Source organism: Phalacrocorax carbo, chromosome 1 (assembly GCF_963921805.1).
Source record: "Phalacrocorax carbo chromosome 1, bPhaCar2.1, whole genome shotgun sequence".
Taxonomy (NCBI): domain Eukaryota; kingdom Metazoa; phylum Chordata; class Aves; order Suliformes; family Phalacrocoracidae; genus Phalacrocorax; species Phalacrocorax carbo.
This window is the reverse complement of record NC_087513.1, coordinates 117,920,797-117,944,278: the sequence shown is the minus strand read 5'-3', so window position 1 is coordinate 117,944,278 and position 23,482 is coordinate 117,920,797. Positions and strand designations below refer to the sequence as shown.

Sequence of the window (23,482 nt, the reverse complement as noted above, 5' to 3'; positions counted from 1 at the left end):
GGGAGGGGGCAGAACCAGGACAGCTGACCCCAGCTGGCCAAAGGTATATTCCATACCATATGATGTCATGCTCAGTATGTGAACTGGGGGAGTTGGCTGGGGGGCAGCAGTCACTGCTCGGGGACTGGCTGGGCATCGGTCGGCAGGTGGTGAGCGGTTGTATCACTTGTTTTTCCTGGGTTTTGTTTCTCTCTCTCTCCCTCATTGTTTTAATTTTAGTTACAATTTATTTTTTAAATTTTATTTCAGTTATTAAGCTGTCTTTATCTCAACTCCTGAGCTTTCTCAGTTTTGCTCTTCAGATTCTCTCCCCCATCCCACCAGGGTGGAGGGTGAGTGAGCAGCTGTGTGGTGCTTGGTTGCTGACTGGGGCTAAACTATGACAGTCCTTTTTGGCACCCAACGTGAGGCTCAAAGGGTTCAAGATAAGGACAGATTTGGTTGGAATGTGCTCTGTACTGCATCTTGGGGGAATGGCCCTAACCTGGAGCCTCTGGCAGAGAGCACATGGGGACACTCAAGGTCAGTCCCTAGGATTTTAGAGTTGGGGATACTAAGGATCTGAGGCCTGCTGTACTCCCAACTAAGAAAGAGATATTGACAGTGTATGAAGGGATTTGAGCTGCTTCAGAAGTGGTGGGAACTGAAGCACAGCTCTTCCTGGCACCCTGACTGCTGTTGGTGGGCTAGATGTTCAAAGGGAGGGTCCCCTCTCCACATCATGCGGCTGACGCTGTGTGGAGTAAGTGGGTCACACTGATCGCCCAACAGGCTTGAATAGGAAACCGGAATCACCCAGGATTCTTGGAAATGATCTTGGTCTGGCCAGAAGGCAATGATTTTGGAATATCGCCAGAGGAGGAGGAAGTGATGCAGGCTGAAGATGACACACTGTATAACAAACTACCAGAAAATGAGAAGCAATATGCCCTGTTCACTGATGGGTCCTGTCGCCTTGTGGGAAAGCACCGGAGATGGAAGGCTGCTATATGGAGTCCTATACGACAAGTCACAGAAACTGCTGAAGGAGAAAGTGAATCAACTCAGTTTGCAGAGGTGAAAGCCATCCAGCCGGCTTTGGCCATTGCTGACCAAGAAAAGTGGCCAGTGCTCTATTTGCTGACTCCTGGATGGTGGCAAATGCCCTGTGGGGCTGGCTGCAGCAATGGAAGCAAAGCAACTGGCAGCGCAGAGGCAAACCCATCTGGGCTGCCACATTGTGCCAAGATATTGCTTCTCAGGTAGAGAACCTGATTGTAAAAGTACGTCATGTGGATGCTCATGTCCCCAAGAGTCAGGCCACTGAAGAACATCGAAACAACCAGCAGGTAGATCAGGCTGCCAAGATTGAAGTGGCTGAGGTGGATCTGGGCTGGCAACATAAGGGTGAACTATTTCTAGCTCAGTGGGCCCATGACACCTCAGGCCATCAAGGGAGAGATGCAACATACAGGTGGGCTTGTGATCGAGGGGTGGACTTGACCATGGATACTATCGCACAGGCTATCCACAAATGTGAAACATGCACTGCAATCAAGCAAGCAAAGCGTGTAAAGCCTCTGTGGTATGGGGGATGATGGCTGAAATATAAATATGGGGAGGCCTGGCTGAATGGTGTTACCACACTTCCACAAACCTGCCAAGGCAAGCACAATGTTCTCACCCTGATGGAAGCAATCACCAGCTGGCTAGAATGTATCCTGTGCCCCATTACACTGCCCCGAACACTATCCTAGGCCTGGAAAAACAAGTCCTGTGGCAACATGGCACCCCAGAAAGAATTGAGTCAGACAATGGGACTTGCTTCCGAAATAACCTCATAGGCGCCTGGGCCAAAGAGCATGGTATTGAGTGGGTGGTATCACACCCCCTATCATGCACCAGCCTCTGGGAAAATCGAGAGATACAATGGACTGTTAAAGACTATGCTGAGAGCCATGGTGGGTGGGACATTTAAACATTGGGATACACATTTAGCAAAAGCTACCTGGTTAGTCAATGCTAGGGGATCTGCCAGTTGAGCTGGCCCTGCCCAGTCAAAACTTTTACATAGTGTAGAGGGGGATAAAGTCCCTGTAGTGCATGTAAAAAATATGCTGGGGAGGATGATCTGGGTTATTCCTGCCCAGGCAAAGGCAAAACCATCTATGGGATTGCTTTTTTCTCAAGGATCTGGGTGCACTTGGCGAGTAATGTGAAAAGATGGGGAAGTACAATGTGTACCTCAAGGGGATTGGACTTTGGGTGAAAACAGCCAACGAACTGAATGGCATGATGTTAATTGCTGTATAATACTGTATGTCATTACTTTTATGGTTGATGTATGCCATATCAATGGTATTACAGTAAGAATTACACAGATTAATAAAGAATCAACTTTGATGAAACCGAGCAAAGTGCAGCAGTGATGGAATCAGAACTGGCTTCAGCATGCAACAACCGAACACCACACACCACCTCCCCTGCCCTGAAGGACTGTTATGGCAGATGGAGCCCAAAGTCATGGAGTAAATGAACTCAGCGGGACATTTGTAGGCAAGGCCCATAGACTAAGGGAATGATATTTGTGTGTAAATATGAGAAGACAAGAAAAGTGACTGTGAATCACTGGAATGTATTGGAAGGGGTGGGACCTGGGCATGACATAGATTGCATGGAATAAGGGGTGGATACCATCCTGGTTTCAGCTGATATAGAGTTAATTTTCTTCCTAGTGGCTGGTATAGTGTTGTGGTTTGTATTTAGTATGAGAATAATGTTGATAACACACTGATGTTTTAGTTATTGAGCAGTGCTTACACTAGTCAAAGACCTTTTCAGCTCCCCATGCTCTGCCAGGGGCACAAGAAGCTGGGAGGGGGCAGAACCAGGACAGCTGACCCCAGCTGGCCAAAGGTATATTCCATACCATATGATGTCATGCTCAGTATGTAAACTGGGGGGCAGCAGTCACTGCTCGGGGACTGGCTGGGCATTGGTCGGCAGGTGGTGAGCGGTTGTATCACTTGTTTTTCCTGGGTTTTGTTTCTCTCTCTCTTTCTTGTTCTTTTCCTTGTCACTACAGGGTTGTTTTTTTTTAATTTTATTTTATTTCAGTTATTAAGCTGTCTTTATCTCAACTCCTGAGCTTTCTCAGTTTTGCTCTTCAGATTCTCTCCCCCATCCCACCAGGGTGGAGGGTGAGTGAGCAGCTGTGTGGTGCTTGGTTGCCAAGTGAGGCTAAACTATGACAATTCCAACTGACTTGACAGTTGTTTATGAGAATATTTTTCATCTTCCTGGAGAGGAAGATCTTGAAACTTTGGAAAGAAATTGAAGCTAGGATTAGTACTTGTGCAAAGAGGAGGGTATTTTTAAATAAAACAAACTAGAAGTACACAGGTCTCTTCCTCACATTGCTTTCATTATCAGTATTTGTCTTTTCTGGCAAGGTTAGATTGTTCTCTGAGAACAGTTTTGTTGAGTTTGAGAATCAGTTAGCATGCTGTTTGAGTAACAGCTATAGAAGAAATGTATTTAAACAAATGTCTTCATGTTGTCTTGTCTCCTATTAGGAAGTTCTTTCTGGAGTCGTAGTCATAACAAGTAAGGACACAGTCCAGCACCAAGGTATCTCGTTAACAATGGAAGGATCAGTAAATCTGCAGCTCAGTGCCAAAAGTGTGGGAGTGTTTGAAGCTTTCTATAACTCTGTCAAGGTAAGATCTGTGCGGGTTAATATTTTTAGTACAAAACCTTTTGTCTCTTTTCTTAAATTAAACCTTTCCTTAATGGCTCTCAGGTAGTTATAGCACTTCATGATATGAAAATGATAGAAATCAGAGAAATGTCCAGCATTATCTAGTAATATATGATGGCATTTTGGGGGAGGAACTTGCACTGATCAGGGAGTTTTCTTTAGGGCTAAAATACAGTAACATAAATAAGGTGGTTACTGGATGATGCATTAAAGGACCGTGATTTAAAGAAAAAAACAAAAAACTGAGAGTTCGGTGGTTTGGGTCTTTTTTTGTTTTTCCCTACCCCAAGTGATTGGGTTTAATTGGACTTTTGTGCCAGATCACTCACTGTCGCAATAGTTTCTATAGAGGCCATCGAGGTTGTGTGTTACTAGGCTTGATACAGGATCCACACAGATTCTTCTGTGGAGTGTGAGGCTGTGCAGAGTGTTTGACTGTGGAGCTCCTGGAAGGCCTCTGTACTGCTCTCCAGGTTTGGAAGTGTGGTGTTTGGAATCTAGCAGGGCAGGTTATCTCAGGCTCCACACAACCATGGCTCTACTGATTAAAGCAAGGCTGGCTCTGTTTAGAGGCAGTAGAGCTACATTTGCAAAACAGTTTGCTTAAGTTAGGATAGCCTTGGTGCAGGGTTTTTTAAGGTTTTCCTCATTTGTATCATAGTTAATTTATTTACAGTATGAATAATCTGGCCATGAAAGATTGAAAAACAGAAGAAACAGTAGAAGCAATAGATTTTAATTCCTGTCTAGCAGAGGGAAAATAATAGTAAAACTCCAGAGAGGAAAAAAGTGTTGCCTTCAAGCAGGCTTCCCCAGTCAAATCATAGTTAACCATTATTCCAGTGAGAGACTAGTCCTAAATATAGTTCTTTAGAGTTGGAAAGGGCTGGGGAGAAGGTAGGCAGGAAGGGGTAACTGCTGTACTGGCCTACATACTTGTTGATTCCTGCTGCTACTGTTAAGGGTTGTAATTTAGAAATTGGAACTCCACTTTCCAAAGCGCTTGAGACTCTGCTGCTTAGCTCTTTAAATATGTTTGGTCATTAGTATGATACAACCATAAAATAGATCACAAATTGTTTTCTTGAGGAAAACATTCTTACTATTTCTTTTCATTGTAAGACTGGAGAGCCATGTGCCGCGAAGAAATACCCAAGTTTCTCGAAATTTAGGAAGTCTATTAGAGTTTAGTGGGTGTTGTTCATTCTTGAAATGATGGGGCTGTCGTTCTGCTTCACCCTAAACCTCTTAATATTTGTCTTTGCAGCCTATTCAAATTATTAACAGCACTATTGAAATGGTAAAACCAGGGAAACTTCCCAGTGGCAAGACAGAAATTCCATTTGAATTTCCATTGCATATGAAGGGGAACAAAGTTCTGTATGAGACATACCATGGTGTCTTTGTTAATATTCAGGTAAGGCAGCCATATCTGTAAAGAAAATCTGAACTTTTGTTATCTGCAGAATGTATTCTAAGGCATCTCTTATTCCATGGAAGCAGAGGGTTAAGTTTTATGATAAAGTTTTCTTTTCTTAGTGCAATATATGTTTTCTGTTGCTCATTCTTCACATTGAAAGTTAGAGATCCTTTGAAGTAAGAGCTTTTAAACTTCCCTTTATTAATATAGCATTCTTCTGGTGTGTACTCTATTTTCTAGATAAAACTTCAGATTAAAATCATATGTGTTAACCTTTTAAGTACTGGTTTGTAGGTAGTTTCTAGTTGCCTTTTTCAGTTCCAGTTTCTAGGAGTCAACACTTTCCACAGGGGGTAACACTTCTTAAATGTGGCAAAGGAACCATCCTGACATCTCAGAATCCCATCAATATAACGTTGCTTTTCAAAAATTGTTGTGATGTCTGTTCCTTTTCCTTTCCAGCAAGTTTAAGCTTTTCGTTGGAAATATTTGGTGTAATGAAACCGACTACATGTAATGTGTGATGTACAAGAGAAAATTAAAAGCATACTGGAAAGAGGGGCTTTGGGTTGCGAAAGGAGAAATGTAATGACTGAATTTAAATACTGTGTTGGACAATGCTTTTTCTTACTGTTTTTTGGTTTAGGTGTTCGGGGTTTTTTTGTTTGGGTTGGTTGGTTTGGCTTTTTTTTTTTTTTCCTTCAAGCAAAAAGTTGAAGGAGGCACTAAATGCAAAAATTTTCAGACTGGTGCTGATGATGAATCACTGGGTTGTAAAACTTCCCCGATTCCCCACTCCCCCACCCCCACTTGTAGCTCACTGGTGAGAGCATTGGATTTGATGACAAAGTATAAAACTTAGCTACTGAGCTGAACTGGCAGTCTTCCATTCCAATCTGGGATTTAAAAAAACCCTAATAAACAAACCAAAACCCACAAAAAATCCCCACCTAGTAGCCTATCAGAAGTAACCAGAAGAAAAATTCCCTTGTTTTTTCTCTATATTCAGATTTTTTTTTTAAGTACTTCCCATATCTTTTTTCAGTCTTGGCTTTCTTCCTAATGTAACATCTGTTGTTGTGGTAGGTATGTCAAAAATGGTGCAAAACTAGTTGAGTTGCTTTCTATAATGCAGATAACTTGCCCATCATCAATACCAGTTGTTTTAAGGTATACTCGAATGGTGAATATTTGTTTTGTTTCGTCATTTCCTCTCTTATCTACTTAGCTTCTCTACAAGCTGGGGATAAAATGTAATTGAAAGGTTAATAATTAGATTTCAGCCAACTTTTGAGAGTCCGAAAATGTAGTCTCTGCCAAGGTTATTTAAGGTTCACTGACACCTGACAAAACAGATACATAGATATAAATTGGGGAACATTAAGTCTGTTTTCTAGAAAATCAGGCTTGAACTGCTTAAAAATACATTGCTAGTTTTAAATAAATCAAAGGGTTCATTTGCTTCTAACATGTTTATATTTGTTCTCTGTCCAAATTAAGAAATGGAAGAACAGACAACAAACAGTATACTGTTTATTTTTGAGTAAGGTGCAGGTGCAGTTAAAGAAGGTTCCTAGACCTCTGTCCAAGCCCTGTGCCGTTTAAAAGCAAGCCTCTATTTCTTGGTCTAGGTATTAGTATGTTAGCTGGGGGTTGAGTATCAAGATTCAAGTGTCTGTTCTCATGCAGTGACCTCCTAATTACACACTGATGGGGAGGCTGTGGGCCAAATTGCAAGGCCTCATTGCATGGTGTTCCCTGGTCTGAGTGAAGTGTAGTGCAGTAATAGATTGATCGACAGTATTCAAGTCTGGTGGAAACCATAGTCTGTGATGGGGAAAGAGATACGCTCCCCGACCTCGTTCTTGTACGCATATTCAGGTTATGTGCAGAGAGACACCGTAGCCTAGGAGTTATGAAACTGAATCTCTAGTCTGAGTGCCAATTCCTCATCTGTAAAGGAGGAATTAAAAACAAAACAAAACAAAAAACCCAAAACAACAAAAAAAAACCAACCCCACAAATTCCCTATCTTGTAAGGACATTGAAAGGCTATGTTATAGATGCTGAAGTGTATAATTACTGTGATAACCAAGGTCGTACTATTCTTCAGTTACTGGTTTATGGCTCCCTTCTCAGTGGAGAAAGAGGAGGAAATTGGTAGCAAGTTTTTGAATGGTGAACAGCAAAATTAACCTTGTTGCCTGACTTTACTGCACACTGCTGCTTTTTAAGTTCAGCTACATGGTTAAAGACAGTTCCCCATTAAAAATGCATGTGACTGGTACCACTGTTAAATTCAATCTTACAATAAGTTTAAAATCAGAGGGGCTGTAAATGTGTCTTATTGATAATCACTTATCCGAAGTATGGTGGAAAGCAATCCCCATAATCAGTCTTAACTGAATGTAATTAGGGTGCTGAAGCCGTACAAGAATGCTCTCTGTCCGGGAATTTGTCCCTCAATCTCATGGGTTGTTATATAACACAGAAGGTATGGAAAGCATTTGCAGTTTACTGTGGGACCATAAACACAAAGAAAAATCAGCTTTTATTTGGGAGCATCTAAAATAATTGTGTACCTGTTACCTCTTTCCCCTCTCTCCATCACTGGTATGTACATTGCCTAGTAATCTGCTTTAAACGATGCCTTAAATATTAATAATAGTAACATTCTGCACATATGCAATAAAAAGATGAAAAGTTGTGAGAGAGGGGGAAATCTTAACTAAGGCTCTCTTCTTTTTCCTGTTCTTGCCAGTATACCCTACGGTGTGATATGCGTCGTTCTCTGCTGGCAAAAGACCTGACTAAGACTTGTGAATTCATTGTCCACTCACTGGTAAGTGTGGTTTGTAGTAACTCTACAAAGTGAGAATTTTTTTTTCTTCCCCCCCCCCCCTTTAAGTGAAGTTTGGCTGTAAGGTTAGAAAACCAAATAAAACCATGTAATTTGTAACAGCAACACACAGGATACATATGAGTGAAGGAAGCTAGCCTCAAAACAAAAACATCCAGAAGAGCTAGGGTGTCAGTTGCTTCTGATTAGAATAATACATCTCTCTTTTTATTTAAAGAAAATAGTACAGAGAGTATTTGGATTATAAGATGTTTTTATACTGCACTGGGTTTATTCTCTAATTAACCTTTCAGTCATGAAACAACGGTGTGGTTAGGTAAATACTGTGATGTTCTTCGACACACTGTTTCAGATTATCTGAGCATTTCTTAGCCAAAGGTTCCAGGCACCCACAATGCCTGTCCTAGAAACAGGAGTTCATTGGTGAAGAGAAAATATCTGATTTCTATTCTTCAGATGACTAATTGTGATTTAGAGCCCTGACTCAAAGTATCAAAGCTGGGACTGCATCAAGCTGGAAGTAAGAAGCTTGTCAGGTTAATCACCCTTGCTATTAAGTAAGCCTGTGGTTGGCAATATGCTAAGATAACTAGGTTAACAAATACACGGATCCTGCGGTTAGCAACACGGAGATAGCCTTCCTCCCGTGGAGATACCATTGCGGGTGGGATTTGACTGTCTTACAAGAAATGCTTTGCTGCTTGTTATTTGAAGTTCCTTTATCAGATTGTTTTTTAGTTTATATTGACTTGTACACATGTCCGGAGCATCTGCTGTTGGTACAGACTGTGCAGGCCTAATTAAGTATCTCTTTTCCACCCACAACTTGCTAGAACATACTGTTTGTATCATTCCTTGGAACTCCAACAGGACAGTTAAGTATTAGACTCTTTTGTCTTACTTATGAATAATGGTGGAAACGTTATTTTAGTTCTATAGTACCTTTTTTAAAGACTTGGCTAGGTGCTATAAAGAAATTTCCAGTTAGTAAGATTTCATCACTTTCTAAAATATATTATGCTACATTTTATTGGTCCATTATTACATTATAAGTAAGCCACGCTTGTCAAAATAGTGAACAAATTACATATTATGCAGTTTCCTGGTTTTATTTCTTGTTCCCACTACAGCACTTCTTAGATCACAAGTCAGTAAATCATTACTCTCTCAGTCAGGGTGAATTAATGAGGTTTTACTGAACGTATAATTCTCACTGTCAGTGCTCAATGTACCATTTCCTTTAACCTTATTCTTTGCCAGAATTTGTCATTTATGGGAAAATACAGTCAATCTTTTGCTAATATCTTCCATCTTGCAGCTGGGCAGCAGAAGCTATTTTGAATTCTTGAGTAGTGAGGGTAGAACCTATCTAAGAGTCCAAGTTAAGCCCATTGATGGTGGTGTGCTCTGCCAGCTCCCAGTTACATGCAGTTGGGTCTCTCATAATCGATGCTGCACTAGCCACTTATTCTAAATATGTAGGGACAAGTCAGTGCACCTCACTGAGATAAGGATGGAGAGAGATGTTGGTGAATGGTAAGTGAAGCTTGCCTTCCTGATGCAGACTACCGGCTGCCATTCAGCAGAGCTCAGGGCCCATTCAGCTGCTTACTTAACTTCTTGATTTTGTGATAAATGGTGTAAATAGTTACTGAAGAACTGTAATAATGTGTCCCCAAAATTGCTTCTTCAGTGTGGAAAGCTAACCTGGACCAAATTTTGTTTATTTTACAGTTAAAGAAGCTGGAAAGCTAAGCCCATTAAACACTACACTAGATTCTATCAGCTGAGGACCTTCTAGTAATATGAGGGTGGCTAAGGAGACCTGAGCTTCTATTGAAAGGGCAGCAGAAAGAGTTCAAAGTGCTCAGAGCTGACAAGAGGGAGGGAGAGTTTATAAACCATATTTGAAGCAATGGAGCAAGTTCATTTATAATCGCTCTTTCTTTCCCCTGCCCAAATATACTAAGAATTAATAACAAAAGGAAACATTGCAAGTGACATATAAAATGTAATTATTTGTAAATACAGAAATGTGAACTTTAACTTCTTTCTATAGGATACCATATGCTTCAGGTAAGTGTTGTCTTTATTCTTTTCCAGGTGGTTTAGAATAGTCAACCACATGTTTTGGTTTTGTTTGTTAGTGGTGTCAGTTTTGGTTTGGGTGTTTGGTTTTTTTTTTTCCAGTGTAGGTAGAGGGCATGCCAAAAACTTACAAATGGAGAGCTTGTTGTGGTTTATTGCAATGGCAAACACAAAGTAACCAATAATTAACACAGTTCTGTTTCTACAGTTCAGATTGTGATGCATTATGACCTGTATTTACACAATATCATAATGTTTTTTAATAACAAAGGTGGGAAATCTCAGGATTTTTATTACCTAGATGCATACTTCCAGTACGAAGGCAAACCTGAAAACTAACGCATCCAACAGTTGCTTGACTTTGTTGTCTTTTGTAATATTTTCTCTGTGTGTTTTGTAAATCATAGTTTACAGTTTAACTCTTTCGTTACTTGTAGGCACAGAAAGGGAAACTCATGCCAAGCCCAGTAGACTTCACAATTACTCCTGAAACCTTGCAAAATGTTAAAGAGGTAAGGGGTTTCTTATTATTTTATGTTAAATGTAATGCTGTGTGATTCTGAGTGAGAACAAGAGAGGAATGATTAAATGCTGCCCTGCAGATAATAAACTCTTTTCCCCCCTTTTCTCCTTTTTTACTTTTGTAAGCAGTAAAGTGATTCTGCCTGATGTCTTGTGATAGTGGTGACTAATGTAGGGTAGAACTTCGTTCAGTTAACATTTTAATAATTTTTCTTAGTGAAAAATGGCAGTGAGGCAAGGGAAAACGTTCTATACCATGTGTAGCCAAGATCCTTTAAAAATGTATATTTTGTTCCTTGGTTTTGCCTTATTTTTTTACAGCCCCATGTGGCTTTGGGAAGCCTGTATGAACAGTAGTAGCTGTCTTTGGTCATTTAGCTTTCTGAACACTGGCTTCTATATGTCCACTGAAACCTGTGTTCCAGGTTTTCCTACTGTCCTTTTTTTGTTAATAGGACATGTTACTGCTTTAGGTCTCCCTTCTGCATCTCCAGTTTGTCTTCCATTGCTCTTAGTCTTCTGAATTTAGACCCACATTTCCACTTGTTTCTCAAAACAGACCTCTTAATCAGCTGTTTGGTTCTTTCAAGCTATTGTTGACCTTATTCTACATATTCACAGAATCATTGTGGTTGGAAGGGACCTCTGGAGATTGGTTAGTCCAGCCCCTGTGCTCAGAGCAGACTCATCTAGAGCAGGCTGCTCAGGGCCATGTATAGTCAAGTTTTTGGTATCTCAAAGGATGGTGACTTGCAACCACTCAGCAATGTTAGTGTTTGACCACCCTTACAGGATTAAACAATAAATAAATAAATAAATAAAACTATAAAAGTAATTTCCTTTATTTCTATTTGTTCCCATTGGCTCTCATCCTTTCAGTAGATACCACTGAGAGGTATTTATACATATTGATAAGATCCCTCTGAGCCTGCTGTTCTGCAGGGTGAACAATCCCAGGCCTCAGCCTCTTCTTGTATGTTACATGCTCTTAACCACCTTCATGGCCAAATCCAGCAAAGGCTTGACTTGCTCCAGTAAGTGTGTGTTTTGGGTTCCAGGAAGTCCTGAACTGGATACACTATCCCCAGTTTTGTCTCACCAGTGCTGAAGAGATGGGGAGAATCACCTCCCTCAGCCTGCTGGCAACACTTTCTAATATAGCTCAGGATGCTGTAGGCCCATTTGTCCAGCCTGTTGTGGCCCCTGTGAAGGGCAGCATAACTGCCTGGTTCACCCACCGCTCCTTCCAATTTTGTGTTATCTGCAGCCTCGCTGAGGATGCCCTCTGTCCCACGTTCCAAGCCGTCGCTGAAGATGTGAAGTAATATTGGCTCCCCTATTCACTCCAGTCACTGGTGTGCGCCGCTAGCGACTGGCCTTCAGCTGGACTTTGTGCTACTGATCACAAACCTTTGAGTCCAGCAGTTCAGGCTGTTCTCAGTCTGCCCCAGTGTCCATTCTGTACATCTAGTCTGTATTCCATCGGTTTGTCAGTGAGGTTGTTAGGAGAAACAGTATCAAAAACAGTGCTGAAGCCAACATAAACAGTATCTGCTGCTCTCCGCTTGTCCACCAAGTTAGTACTTTCATCATACAAGGCTGTTATGTTGGTTAAGCATAATTTAATTTTTATTAATCCATGCTGGCTGCTTCCAGTCGCTTTCTTGTCCTTTGTATGTTTGGAAATGGCTTCCAGGGTTATTTGCTCCATCACTTTCCCAGGGACTGAAGCAATGTCTGACGATCCTATGGTTCCTTGGATCTTCCCAACTGAAGATAAGAGTGGCGTTTGCTATCTTCCTTTCCTCAGGAACCTTCTTTGTTCATCAGCCTTTCAAAGATAATCAAGATTGGCCTCACAGTGCCATGGGTCAGTGTCCTCAGCATTTGTGGGTGTGCCCAGTCTGGTCCCATGGATTTGTGTACACCCAGGCTGTTGAAATGTTCTCTGACTGTCTCCTCCTCTACCAAAGATAACTTCCTTGCTCCAGACTTTCCACAGGGGCCTGGGATTCCTGAAGGCAAATCTTATCAGTAAAGTACCTCTGTCTTTTTCATGTCTTCTGTCACTAAGTCCCTTGCCATATTCAGTGGCAGGCTGGCATTTACCCTCATCTTCCTTTTGCAGCTGGTAGACTTGTAGATGCTTTTGTTGCCCTTTGCGTCTCTTGATTTAACTCCAGGTGGGCTTTGGCTTTCCCCAAACCGTCCCTGCACACTCGGATAGTGTTTTTATGTTCCTCCTAGGTCGCCTGACCCAACTTCCACGTTTCATATACTTGCTTTTTATGATTCTGTCAGTAGCATCTTGTTCATCCATGCAGGTTTCTTCCTACTTTTGCTTGACTTCTGCATGTTGGAATAGACCACTCTTGAGTGTGGAGGAGGCGATTCTAGAAAACCAACCAGGTGTCATGGCTGAACTCTAAATGCAGCTGAGTTAGAGGATGAGCAGGTTGTGTCCAGCAGCCTCTCATGTCTCTGGAGACTGCTGCACATTGAACACATATGTTTTTCCAAATGTAAGGATATAATAACTGGTTTTGGTGGCAAAATTACTTTTGCTAAATACTGCTAAATATTAAGCTCTCAGCAGTCTGCTCTTCCTATGAACCATGTTTCCACATAAATGATTTTCTGTTTCTTCTTTCTCTTCTATATCTTGATTCTGCTCATGGGCTTAGCAAAAGCTCCGTGGTGTATGTCATGAGAAAGTCCTGTCCATTAGAAGCTCTTTTTTAAGTTTAATAGCAGAACCTGTGCCTTTCTCTATTTCAAGTACATAACCACAACAGTAGGTTCTAAAACTTGTGACATCTCTGATCCAGCAGATCTTGGTATTTAATTGTGGAGCTGTCTAAATAATGGTGTCGAATGTGTATGGCAGCGCAAGCAGTGGCCTTTTAAAAATTATTACTACTATTGTTTTGGGTTTTTTTTTTTTCATTCCTCTCCCTGTGTCAGAAAAATGTATGGGTCTGAAGTGACTACCTGGTGGACAGGTAGAAAAAGTCGCTGTCTTGGTATACATAAAATATTAACATTTCAATTCTCTCCTTGTCTGGAGGTTGTGACTGGACTGTAATTTCTGGTAGACTACTAGTAAACTGATCAGGAGTCTTGCAGTAGCCAAGCAAAGCACAAAGAGGTTAGATGAAAAACCAGGATAGATTTGTTTGTGTGTTCTTGATTCTCATTTCTGGGGGATTATGAAATAGAGTGTAAATGGCAGGTCCTATGAGAGAAGACCTAGCTAGGATAAAAATATGAAGAGTACTGGCAAGAGTAGTAAGGCTCTAGAGGAAATACACCTTTAAAAAAACAAGTCTCGTAGACTAGGATTGAGGAAAATGGCCTTGAGTTCTTGTTCCGCAAGTTCCTTTCACCTCTGTCTCTTAGGTTCCTGACCACTGTGCTTCAGGGGATAGCTGTCTGATGTCCCTGTGAAGCAGGGAAGCAGCTCTGTCTTTACTAATAATGGTGATGAAAAGAACCTGTGAGGGATCTTACAATAATAAGCATTTTACTAATACATTATTAGGACTCTATTTCATGGGGTATTTTTGTCAGGGATGTAACTTCTGTTATTTAGGTTAGGGGAAAATACCCAAGTGAGGTCACGTTTACTAAATACATGAAAACTCCTCTCTTTCTATTTCCCCAAAGATTTGTTTTGAGCGGAACAGCTAAATTCTGCAGAGGTGTTGGGTATCTGAGTGAAACGGTCTAACCAGTAGCTGAGGAGAACTTTTCTGCCATTGCTACTGGCAGCCAGGTCTAAGAAGCAAAACAAACAGATTAGGAGAAAAAAAGTTTGTGGCAGGAGAGTTGGTTTGAAAGAAGGGAAAATCAGTTTCATGGGCAAGGAAATCCAACGCCACAGGTGAGTGTGTGAACAGATGGTTGGAAGGTAGGGGCTAACATCAAAGAAGTCAATAACAAAAAATTAAGCAGGGAGAGAAGAATGAGGCGTGCAGAAGAAGGGGAAGGTTAGAACAGGATGCTCAAAGAGTTTGGAGAAGGTTGGATGGTGAAGATATGAGGTGAAGGTGTGGGAAGAAAGCTTGACTGTTGCAGTATGCCTCCTGCCAGAACTTGAAATGTAACTGGAGCTTCTGGCATACGAGTTTCTCTCCTGGCAGAGAGTATCTGTGATGCCTGCTGGCCTGAAAACAGGGAGGGCAGGGGGGCAAACTCCCCGCTCCGGTCTGTTATGGAAACTGATGTACAGACCGTCATCCTCGATCAGCTATTCTTACTGCTCCTTCCTTAAAAAGTAGGAAACATGCTTGCTGTTAAAAAAGATTTAGAAGTGATCCTGTGTTCAAATTAAGCTCTTTCATTGGTGCCTTGGTACACAGCAGTATGCTACATCTTGCATCAAATGAAGATTTTTAAATGCCTGCCTTCCCTCCCAATAGTGGCCATGAGAGAGAAATTTAAAAAGGTGGGAAAATCACTGAAATGATAGGCTGTATTGCAATCCATAAGGGATGGGACTGGAAGGCGGTTCTCCAGAGCACTGCCAGCTGATTTAACTTGACCATTCTGTCAGTTCCTGCCAGCCTACCTCCTTCACCACACGGTTCGCGACTTCTGGATTCATTGTGATAGCCAAGTTGTGCCAGCTCATGCCAGGAAAAAGGTTCCTGTGGATGGAACGAGTAGGGGGTGAAGCATGTCAGGGGGCAGGGCAGTAAGAGATACCTTAATGCATCTGCATAAGGATGCATATTTAGAGAGTTCTATTATTTAAGTTACTGGGGGCGTGTCTGAACTTTTGAGTTCTTAACTTTGTAACTTTGGGGAATTTACTGTATATTTGATAACTGTCTCTCTGTAAGGTACTTTTTTTTTTTTTTTGTAGCCTGCTTTTACACTATGTCTTTGGGGTTTTTTCTCTTTTCTCTCCCCCCCCCCCCCCCGCCCCAAATCTTTTCAGAGAGCTTCACTTCCAAAATTTCTCATCAGAGGTCATCTCAGTTCTACAAACTGTATCATTACACAGCCACTAACAGGGGAGCTGGTGGTGGAGAATGCAGAGGCTGCCATCAAAAGTATCGAGCTGCAGTTAGTACGTGTGGAAACCTGCGGTAAGTTTCCCTGTAAAGGGAATGCGTATCGAATGCAGTAATTACTACTTGCGCTCTTTCAGCTTAAATATGAAAGATTGTCAAAATCCATACAATTAAAAAGACCTGCAAAAAATTGTTTTGCACTTTAGGTGGAACAGTCCAAACATTAACTTAAAGAATCCCTACATTCCTTAACTCAGAATGCTAATGTGAAAACTTGCAGGTCAAAGGGCAAAATGTTTTGCCCGCACGTACTCCCCTCCCCGCCCCAGCCCTCGTGTGTCTTTGTTTTAAATTTTGGCTACTGCTTTCTCTTCTCTCTCTCCTTTCCTATTCATTCCCTGTGAATTTCCCACTTTCTCCAGGGTGCGCAGAAGGTTATGCCAGAGATGCCACAGAGATACAGAACATTCAGATTGCCGATGGGGATGTCTGCAGGGGCCTACCAATTCCTATATACATGGTGTTCCCCAGGTTGTTCACCTGCCCTACCCTGGAAACAACAAACTTCAAAGTCGGTAAGTGCGTAGGGCTTTATGCTGTGCTGGTGTCTTTCAGCTGAGCTAAGTTTCTAGTTTCACTTCAGCTTCTGGCAGGTAACGGGATAAATCACTGTCAGCACTGTGAGAAACACCATGGACATCCATCTGTTTCCCTGTAGAGGTTTCCTGAACAGGACTGCAGTCTGCTGTATTTCATATAAATGGAGAAAATACAGCCCAAATACTACTAACTAAAGACAGTTGTGGAACTGTTGGGCCACTTGTATGGTAAAGGGGCAGGAGAAGCAGTCTAATGGCAGGTAATTTTTTTTCCTGCCAAAAAATTATTTATGATTATACACTTGAGTAACAGCCCAAGAATAGAGTGCCAAGATGGCCCCTTCCTTCTTTTCGTCACCAGCGAGATCCTCTTGTTCCATTCCCTCTCCTCTTTGTTTCCCGTTCTCCTGCTGCACAGACTCAGAAAAAGTAAGGTTAGGCTGTGTGTGACTTTGCTTTTCTTGATCTGCACCAGCTGCTTCTTCCTGCTCATTGTTGCCAAATCCAACATTTTCACTTAGAAACACCTGAAACCTAGGATTTCCTCACTTGTTTAAATAATTACTGCATCAGTTCTCCTTGCTAGCCTGTTTTTCTCCCCTTCATCCTGCTGGAATCTGTTGGTGGGGTTGTTTGTTGATTGTTTGTTTTGGGTTTTTTTAATTTTATTTTGTTGCATCTGATTGAAGCTACAAGGCCCTGCCTTGAGGATCCTTCCCAACTGAAGCCCCTCCTACATTTCTGCTGTCCGTTGGACAAACATGCATAACTAGCTTTTCAGCTTTGCCTACATGTTCATCTGTTCCCCTAAGAGTATTTTTACACCTCATGTGTGCAGTGATTTTCCCCCAAACAATATTCCTCTCTATTTTTTGCCATTTCTATCTATTGAACAGTGATTTACAGAGACAAATGGCTACCATTAGTGTAGTATCTACTTTTCATAACTGTGTTGAGACTGTTCGTAAAATTCTAAAACCAGACAATTATTTTGAGTTTATTTTGATCTCTGGTTCCCCTCATTTATTAACTCTACCTGACTTTGCATTCTGTCTCCATTTAGGATCGATTATAGATCTGATACTGATTTTGGTTTTGAACAACACAATCTAATATCTAAAAAGTAGATTTTCTTTCAAAAAATGTTATCATAGTTTGCAGGTATATTGTATTTTGGTGTTTAATTCCACAAGGCCACGCACACTGCAGGATTCTAAGGCTGTGTTACCTGCTGCCAGGAGGGGAAGGGTCTGTTCCCTAACTCTTCCACTTACGTGCTTCTAAACAGTGCGTATTGTTGTGAGGCGTCTTTCCCAAAACATTTAATCTTAGATGTCTGAACTCTGCCTGTTGTCCTGAAGACGGTATGTCATAGTTTTTCAGTGATAGGGAAATGAATCCAGAGAAATCCCAAAGAATAGGACAAGCCATGGTTCTGTAGGAGTGGTCCATGCCTGTGGTGAGGGCCTGCCTGAAGTATCTTGCAAATCTCTGCCACAGGAAAACCCAGGGTATTGAAACGGCTTGGAAGAGCCCTGTGAAGTGCTGTGCCTGGGAGCGGGGACTGCCCCGCTCTCATCCTACTGCTACGATTCACATTCATATGGAACTCTTTTTTTATTTTTCCTTTTCCCCCTTCTTCCAGAGTTTGAAGTTAACGTTGTTGTCCTTCTGCACGATGATCATCTCATCACAGAGAACTTCCCACTGAAGCTCTGCAGGATGTAAATAGTCAGAGGAGAATCACTGAAGGATTTACTGAGAAAGGACAAAATTCTTCAGAGGCGAAGTGGAACTTTATCCATGTCTTATTTTAACTGAAACCACATCACTTCCTCCTCCCTACTGGTAGCTCTTGTGCTTTCAGTTCTCTCTAAATATTGCTAAGACTTTGCCGGCCTTGTGATAGCCTACATCAGGCAGCCTTATCAGGTATCTTTCTGACCTCAACAACCATGTTTCTTCCCAAGTTTTTCTCAGATGAATCCTGAAGGAATAGTTCTGTATATTTCTACAACTTGTAGAAAGTTTCCCTCCTTATTTCATTTTGTAATACTTGTTCCAAAGGCCTTTAAAGACCTCTTAAATGTAGTATGTCATGTAATACATAGTGTACATATACACGGGGGGGGGTGGGTGTGGGTATGGGACTTGGAATATAACACTGAATACTGTTTTTGAAGGCATAATAAATGGTGCTACCACAACACAAGGTGGCAGTGTGGGATGAATATCACAAGATGAATGTTAAATAAGTGATATGAAGTAGATAATGACATGAAATCACACCACATGTATTTTGGTCAAATTGGGAATATGAGTCTGTGCTGGAGGACTGCTTACACCTGAAGTTGTTCTTTTGCATGTGGTTTTTCCCTGAGCTCTTCCCTGGATAAAGAAGAACAATGCCTCTACTTTGATCTTTGTGAAAAATAGCGCTGAAAAAGAAGGGAAGTAAAAAATTTAGTTTCAGAATATACTTACTCTCTGCATTATGCCATCTTCCCTTTTATAAGACTTCTACATATCAGTTTTGATGTGGAAAAAAAAAAAAAAGGCTCTGGTGTGACAAACAGCACCACTGTGTTGTTGCAGAGCAGCTGATGCTGATGGTGCAAAAACTGCATTAAAATCTCCTACACTGTGGTACCTTGTGCCTTTAGGATGTGACCTGTTATAGGAATAACTCTTCCTGGGGAGCCAGTCACTCCTTTCAATTAGGTGGGTTAATAGGGTCACTTGTTCAACTTGAAGTATAAATGTAAATGCCAGGAAAGGGATAAGTTGAAGGTAAATACATTAAAGTGTTTGTAACTGTACCCCTTAAAGGAACAATATTGGAAAAACATTTCAGCAAGAAATAACCTTCCCAACACAAACAGGGTACAGATTTTGATGTCATTTTAAGTTAACAGAACAGCCATAATGTCATTCTAATTGTGCGTTTTCCATACACTGTTATGTGGGGTGGAGGCAGGCACAGTATATAAAGTGTAAGTGTAAAGATGACAACCTGGAAAGGCAGAAGTAAGGAAACTGCCAAACGATTTCCTTTAGCTTTATCTAGCAGCAGTGCTAAGCAGGAAGGTGTAATTCTAGGTTTGGCCGTGGTTCTGTATCATCTGTATTTCAGGAACAGGCATCTGGAATCCTTATAAAAGACACTGAAATAAGAGTCTTGTGAGAAAAAATTGCTATTTACTAGAACTTGCACTTCTCTAATATCAGGAAGTCATACAGGATCATTTTTGCAAAACGACAGCCCTGGGCTACATGATGCTGTGAGAGTGCCACCTGCTGCTCAAAGCGGCACTGTCGCTGCCCACCTCCAGAAGTTACTTGGGAAGATGGACTGGCGTTCAGCCTGCCTGGGGCCCCAGCAGCCAGCGCGGCTCACCCCGAGTGTGAACTGCCCCTCTCCCTGCACAGTGATGGTCCTGGGGTAGGGGGTGACTGCTCCAAGGCTTCCTCGTGAAAGGTGTGAGTGAACCATCTCTGGCAATCACTCACATCCTTCCAGCTTAGGGGAGTCAGGGAAGAATGCTCCCTCTCTTCCCAGGGAAGAGAAGAAGAACAGAGATCAAAAACCATCCCACTTATTTGCAAGCTTGGGGTCCTGTCTGTGCTGTGGGTACAGGAAAATAAGAGTGGCTGATACCAAGCAAGTGTATGTAAAGAGGGGCTCAGCACTAAGACCTCAGGCAGTTTCCACAGCCAGCTTACCCTTATTACTGTGGGGCAGGCTATGTTCTGTTGGGAGACCGCTGCCCAGGATGGCAGATGGGGGACTGCTTTGCCACTGCTTAGCAGGTCAAGGATACCTTGGCACTGGAAAAGGGTCCTGAGGGCCAAGGCCAGGGGCTGCTTTTGCAGAAAGCTAAGATGATTATATATATCCCCCACCCCACAGAAATAATGGAAGCTGAAAAGGATGCAAGGGCTGTAATGCTGAGCAGCACCATACCCATTTCTTCAGGCAGCAAGGTGCCTTAGCTCTCTAGCAGAGAGAAGATTGCCAAGTTGGCGTTGCCTGTGAGCAAAAATATTACACAAGAAAACCCACATAAGCTGCAGCAGTGACTTTATTTTTGATCCAAGTGCCACTTAATATAGTGATTAATTACAGAATAGTTTAAAACTTGATCTGGAAAATATACACTCAGGAACAAATGATCCCTAGAATTATCTAATGTAATCTCATATAATCAGTTAATAATGCTTGTATCCAGACAACGGTCACACTCTATTTTCAGGGCGGTTAAGGACTCCCTAGTCCTGGTTATTTGGCTATTTGAGACCAATTTTGCAGTGCTGAAGATACTCTGGCAAGCTCAGACTTTCAAACAGTAGGATGACTGGTCTTGCAGCTGTTTGTATTCTGTGCCTCACACTGTTGATGAACATTCATGCACAGAATACAGATGCAGTGTTGCTTCATCAAAAACAAAAATCCTGTAATTCCCATTTAAACAAATCAGCTCTTCAACAATGAGGGAAATTCAGACCATATTTCGACATGAAAGAATTGAGCCACAGTAGTCCAACTCAATGACACACAAGCAGAAAGGATCCCATGAATACTTAGAAATTCTTGCTTCAAAGTATTACTAAAAGCCATTATTTAAACATTTTGAATTATTAGCTATGGATTTATGCAGAGAAATGAGCTGCAGTTACGGGATCATTATGAATGCAGATCATAACAAGCCCAATCAGAATCCTGCAGTTAAATTGTAATTGTTTACACCAGGAGAAGGTAAAGTCTTGGCTGTCCCAAATTCTGCTAGTCTGTCGTTCAGGTCACCTACTTGTTTAGGATTAGAATTTATTTTGAGTGTGGTGCACTCTCTGAAGGAGAGACCCCTCTTTACAGGATTTATGCACCATCCTTTGATAAAAGCAGACACAGTAGTTGAAAATATCCCTTAGCCAAAAAACCGTACCGGTTTTGTGTGCTGCTGGCCTCTGAACTACATCGGCTTCACACGTGCAGGTGGCAACCAGGAGAAGTGCTGGATCCTGGAGTCTGCTCGCTTGATTCTGCAGGTGCCGGGGCAGTATCAGCATCTTGTGGCTTAACGCTAAGTGTTACACACTGGCTCAGTCTGAGTTCTACTACCGTTTTCATTAAAACCAGGGTTCCGTCTCTTTCTAGGCATTGTGTTTCTGTTCCTTATCACAGTGGTTATTCTGCAGACACTTTGCATCTTATTATAATGTGTTCAAACAAGACACGGTTTAGGCATATTTGTTCCGTGCAGGAAGTTCGGGAAAGTCTTCAGGTAACAGAGCGTGAACGCGGCAGATGGGGCAGGTACTCGAATGTTGCTTAAGCCATGTTCTAATGCACTGCAAGAACAGGAAGATGTTGAGCAAAAAGTCTGGTATAAAGCACTCAGCTTAAGTATGGTAATAAGTGTCACTAATAGGTAAGCCCTTCTCTGACATGATCCATGTTACTAAAATGTGCTGTTGAAAAACGTCTCGCATTCTGACGCTGTGCTGACCAATTTGCATTTGCACCTATTCTGCAATAACAGGTAAGCAGTAAACAAATAAGGCAATAGGAAGAAGTCATGGATGGAAATATCAAGTTATTCTAACATAATCCTGACTTTCTTACCACGCAAAGTTACACCTGCAGCTGCTGTCAGGTGGCAAATGCAGGGTTTATAGTGATAGCCCATCCCATAAGTATGCTGCAAACAAATCTGACTTGACTACCAAACTTACTCTCAGAAGAATAAGCTTAAATTCACTCTAATTACCATTTTAGTTAAAAGTCTAAAACCGGAAACTTTCTGACACAGCAAGACCGTGTATATAGCAAAGCAACTCTTGGTGCACCAAGTATGTGAAAGAAAATCGCGCACCGTTCCTTACGCAGTGAAGGGTGAGAGGGTTGCTTTGAGCAAGTGGAACAGCGGCATAACTGAACAGAGTTTGTCAGCATTTGCATCTGAGTGATAAGAACAAAAATCCTTACTTCTCTGTGGAAACGATGCCCACATTCTAGTTCGCATGAGTCTCTGCTTAGCTCGTCATGACATATTGTGCAAGGATCATCACTGGAGGCCTATACATAAAAAGTTAAGTTATTTGAAAGCTAGCAACAATTAATCGGCAAATTCTAGTAAGTTATTGATGTTACTAGTTTTAACCAAGTATATTTAAGCTTTTGTACACAAAGGGAACAAATCAATTATTTTTTCCAGCAATACCTTGATTATTTCATGTCTTACAAGAAGTAGGTTACATTTGCTTTACCTTCATTGGAACAGTGGAGAACTTACCGAATAGTCCAGTTTTTTCCATTTAGATTTTGGTGTTGCTCCGACATTCCCCCAGGGCTGGAGACTTGGCTGAGATGGATTTTTACTGGAGGCGTTCTTGTGCGCAGGTCTTGCCTTGCGGGGGCTGGGTACGTTTTCTTCTGCAGGTACTTCCCGACTCCGAGTTCCAGTCTGTGCTGGTGAAGCAGAAGACACTGACTTCGCAGGTCTCCCTGGTGAAGGTGGTGCCTAGACAGGTATTGGAAGAGAATTTGGCGCAAGTTCATATTTCAGAGCTTGACAGCGAAGGAAAGTTTGCACTCCCTTCAGGATTGCACTGCACTGTTTCCTCCGTCAGAGAGGCACAGCAGAAAGGCAGCAACTACCTACACCACAGTACCTTACTTTGCTGGTCCAGAATGAGTTCTGTCACTCTGCTTAGAACTTCATCGAAGCTCAAACCTGACAATGTATTCCCATTTCTTCTTTGGACGTCTTTTATGAAGCTAGTGAAGTCTGAACTGAAGGGACAAAGATGACAGGATTACCGATTGGCAATACTGTGGCTGTTACCGGCATAGTCACCGTGTTAGAGAACACTGGAGCTTCCGTGTTTGACCCGCAGCAAGAGAGCCTTTAAAAGGTACTCGCTTCTCAAGTGAACTGTAGCAAGCACTTGCTTCCACTGCCTCTTAGTAACTAGGAACTGCCTCAATCGTAAAAAACGCCAAACCATAAAATAATGCTTCTATTTGTTAGTGGTTCTAATTGGGAAAAAAACCCCAAAACACATAAGGGGACACCACAGGTGTGTTATTCCCTTAAGGAATGCCTCACTGCATGGGAGGGGAAGAACTAACATTACTGTTCTCGGGAAATGGAAGTCATCGACAAAGAGATAATTCTTTTTGTACTTCATCATTGGATGCTCAGAACTTCTATTACTCAACATAACATGACTCTC

The 23,482-nt window shown here is 41.8% G+C and overlaps 2 protein-coding genes across 4 annotated transcripts in view; one reads left to right on the top strand and one right to left on the bottom strand.

Annotated features, from left to right (window-relative positions):
• Positions 1-23,482, top strand: part of VPS26C (VPS26 endosomal protein sorting factor C) — a 32,442-nt gene that overhangs the window by 7,942 nt on the left and 1,018 nt on the right. The window contains exons 2-8 of the mRNA XM_064471700.1: positions 3,555-3,698; positions 5,007-5,156; positions 7,921-8,001; positions 10,545-10,619; positions 15,572-15,722; positions 16,070-16,222; positions 17,892-23,161. Coding sequence (XP_064327770.1) covers positions 3,555-3,698; positions 5,007-5,156; positions 7,921-8,001; positions 10,545-10,619; positions 15,572-15,722; positions 16,070-16,222; positions 17,892-17,974 — 837 coding nt within the window. The 3' untranslated portion in view covers positions 17,975-23,161. The remainder of the gene's footprint in view (positions 1-3,554; positions 3,699-5,006; positions 5,157-7,920; positions 8,002-10,544; positions 10,620-15,571; positions 15,723-16,069; positions 16,223-17,891; positions 23,162-23,482) is intronic.
• TTC3 (tetratricopeptide repeat domain 3) overlaps positions 20,311-23,482 on the bottom strand; it is a 71,262-nt gene continuing 68,090 nt past the window's right edge. For all 3 annotated transcript variants that reach the window (XM_064471557.1, XM_064471574.1, XM_064471566.1), the window contains exons 43-46: positions 22,919-23,039; positions 22,540-22,767; positions 22,233-22,322; positions 20,311-21,595 (exon numbers count right to left, since the gene is read on the bottom strand). In XM_064471557.1, the coding sequence (XP_064327627.1) occupies positions 21,485-21,595; positions 22,233-22,322; positions 22,540-22,767; positions 22,919-23,039 (550 nt within the window). In that variant the 3' untranslated portion in view covers positions 20,311-21,484. The remainder of the gene's footprint in view (positions 21,596-22,232; positions 22,323-22,539; positions 22,768-22,918; positions 23,040-23,482) is intronic.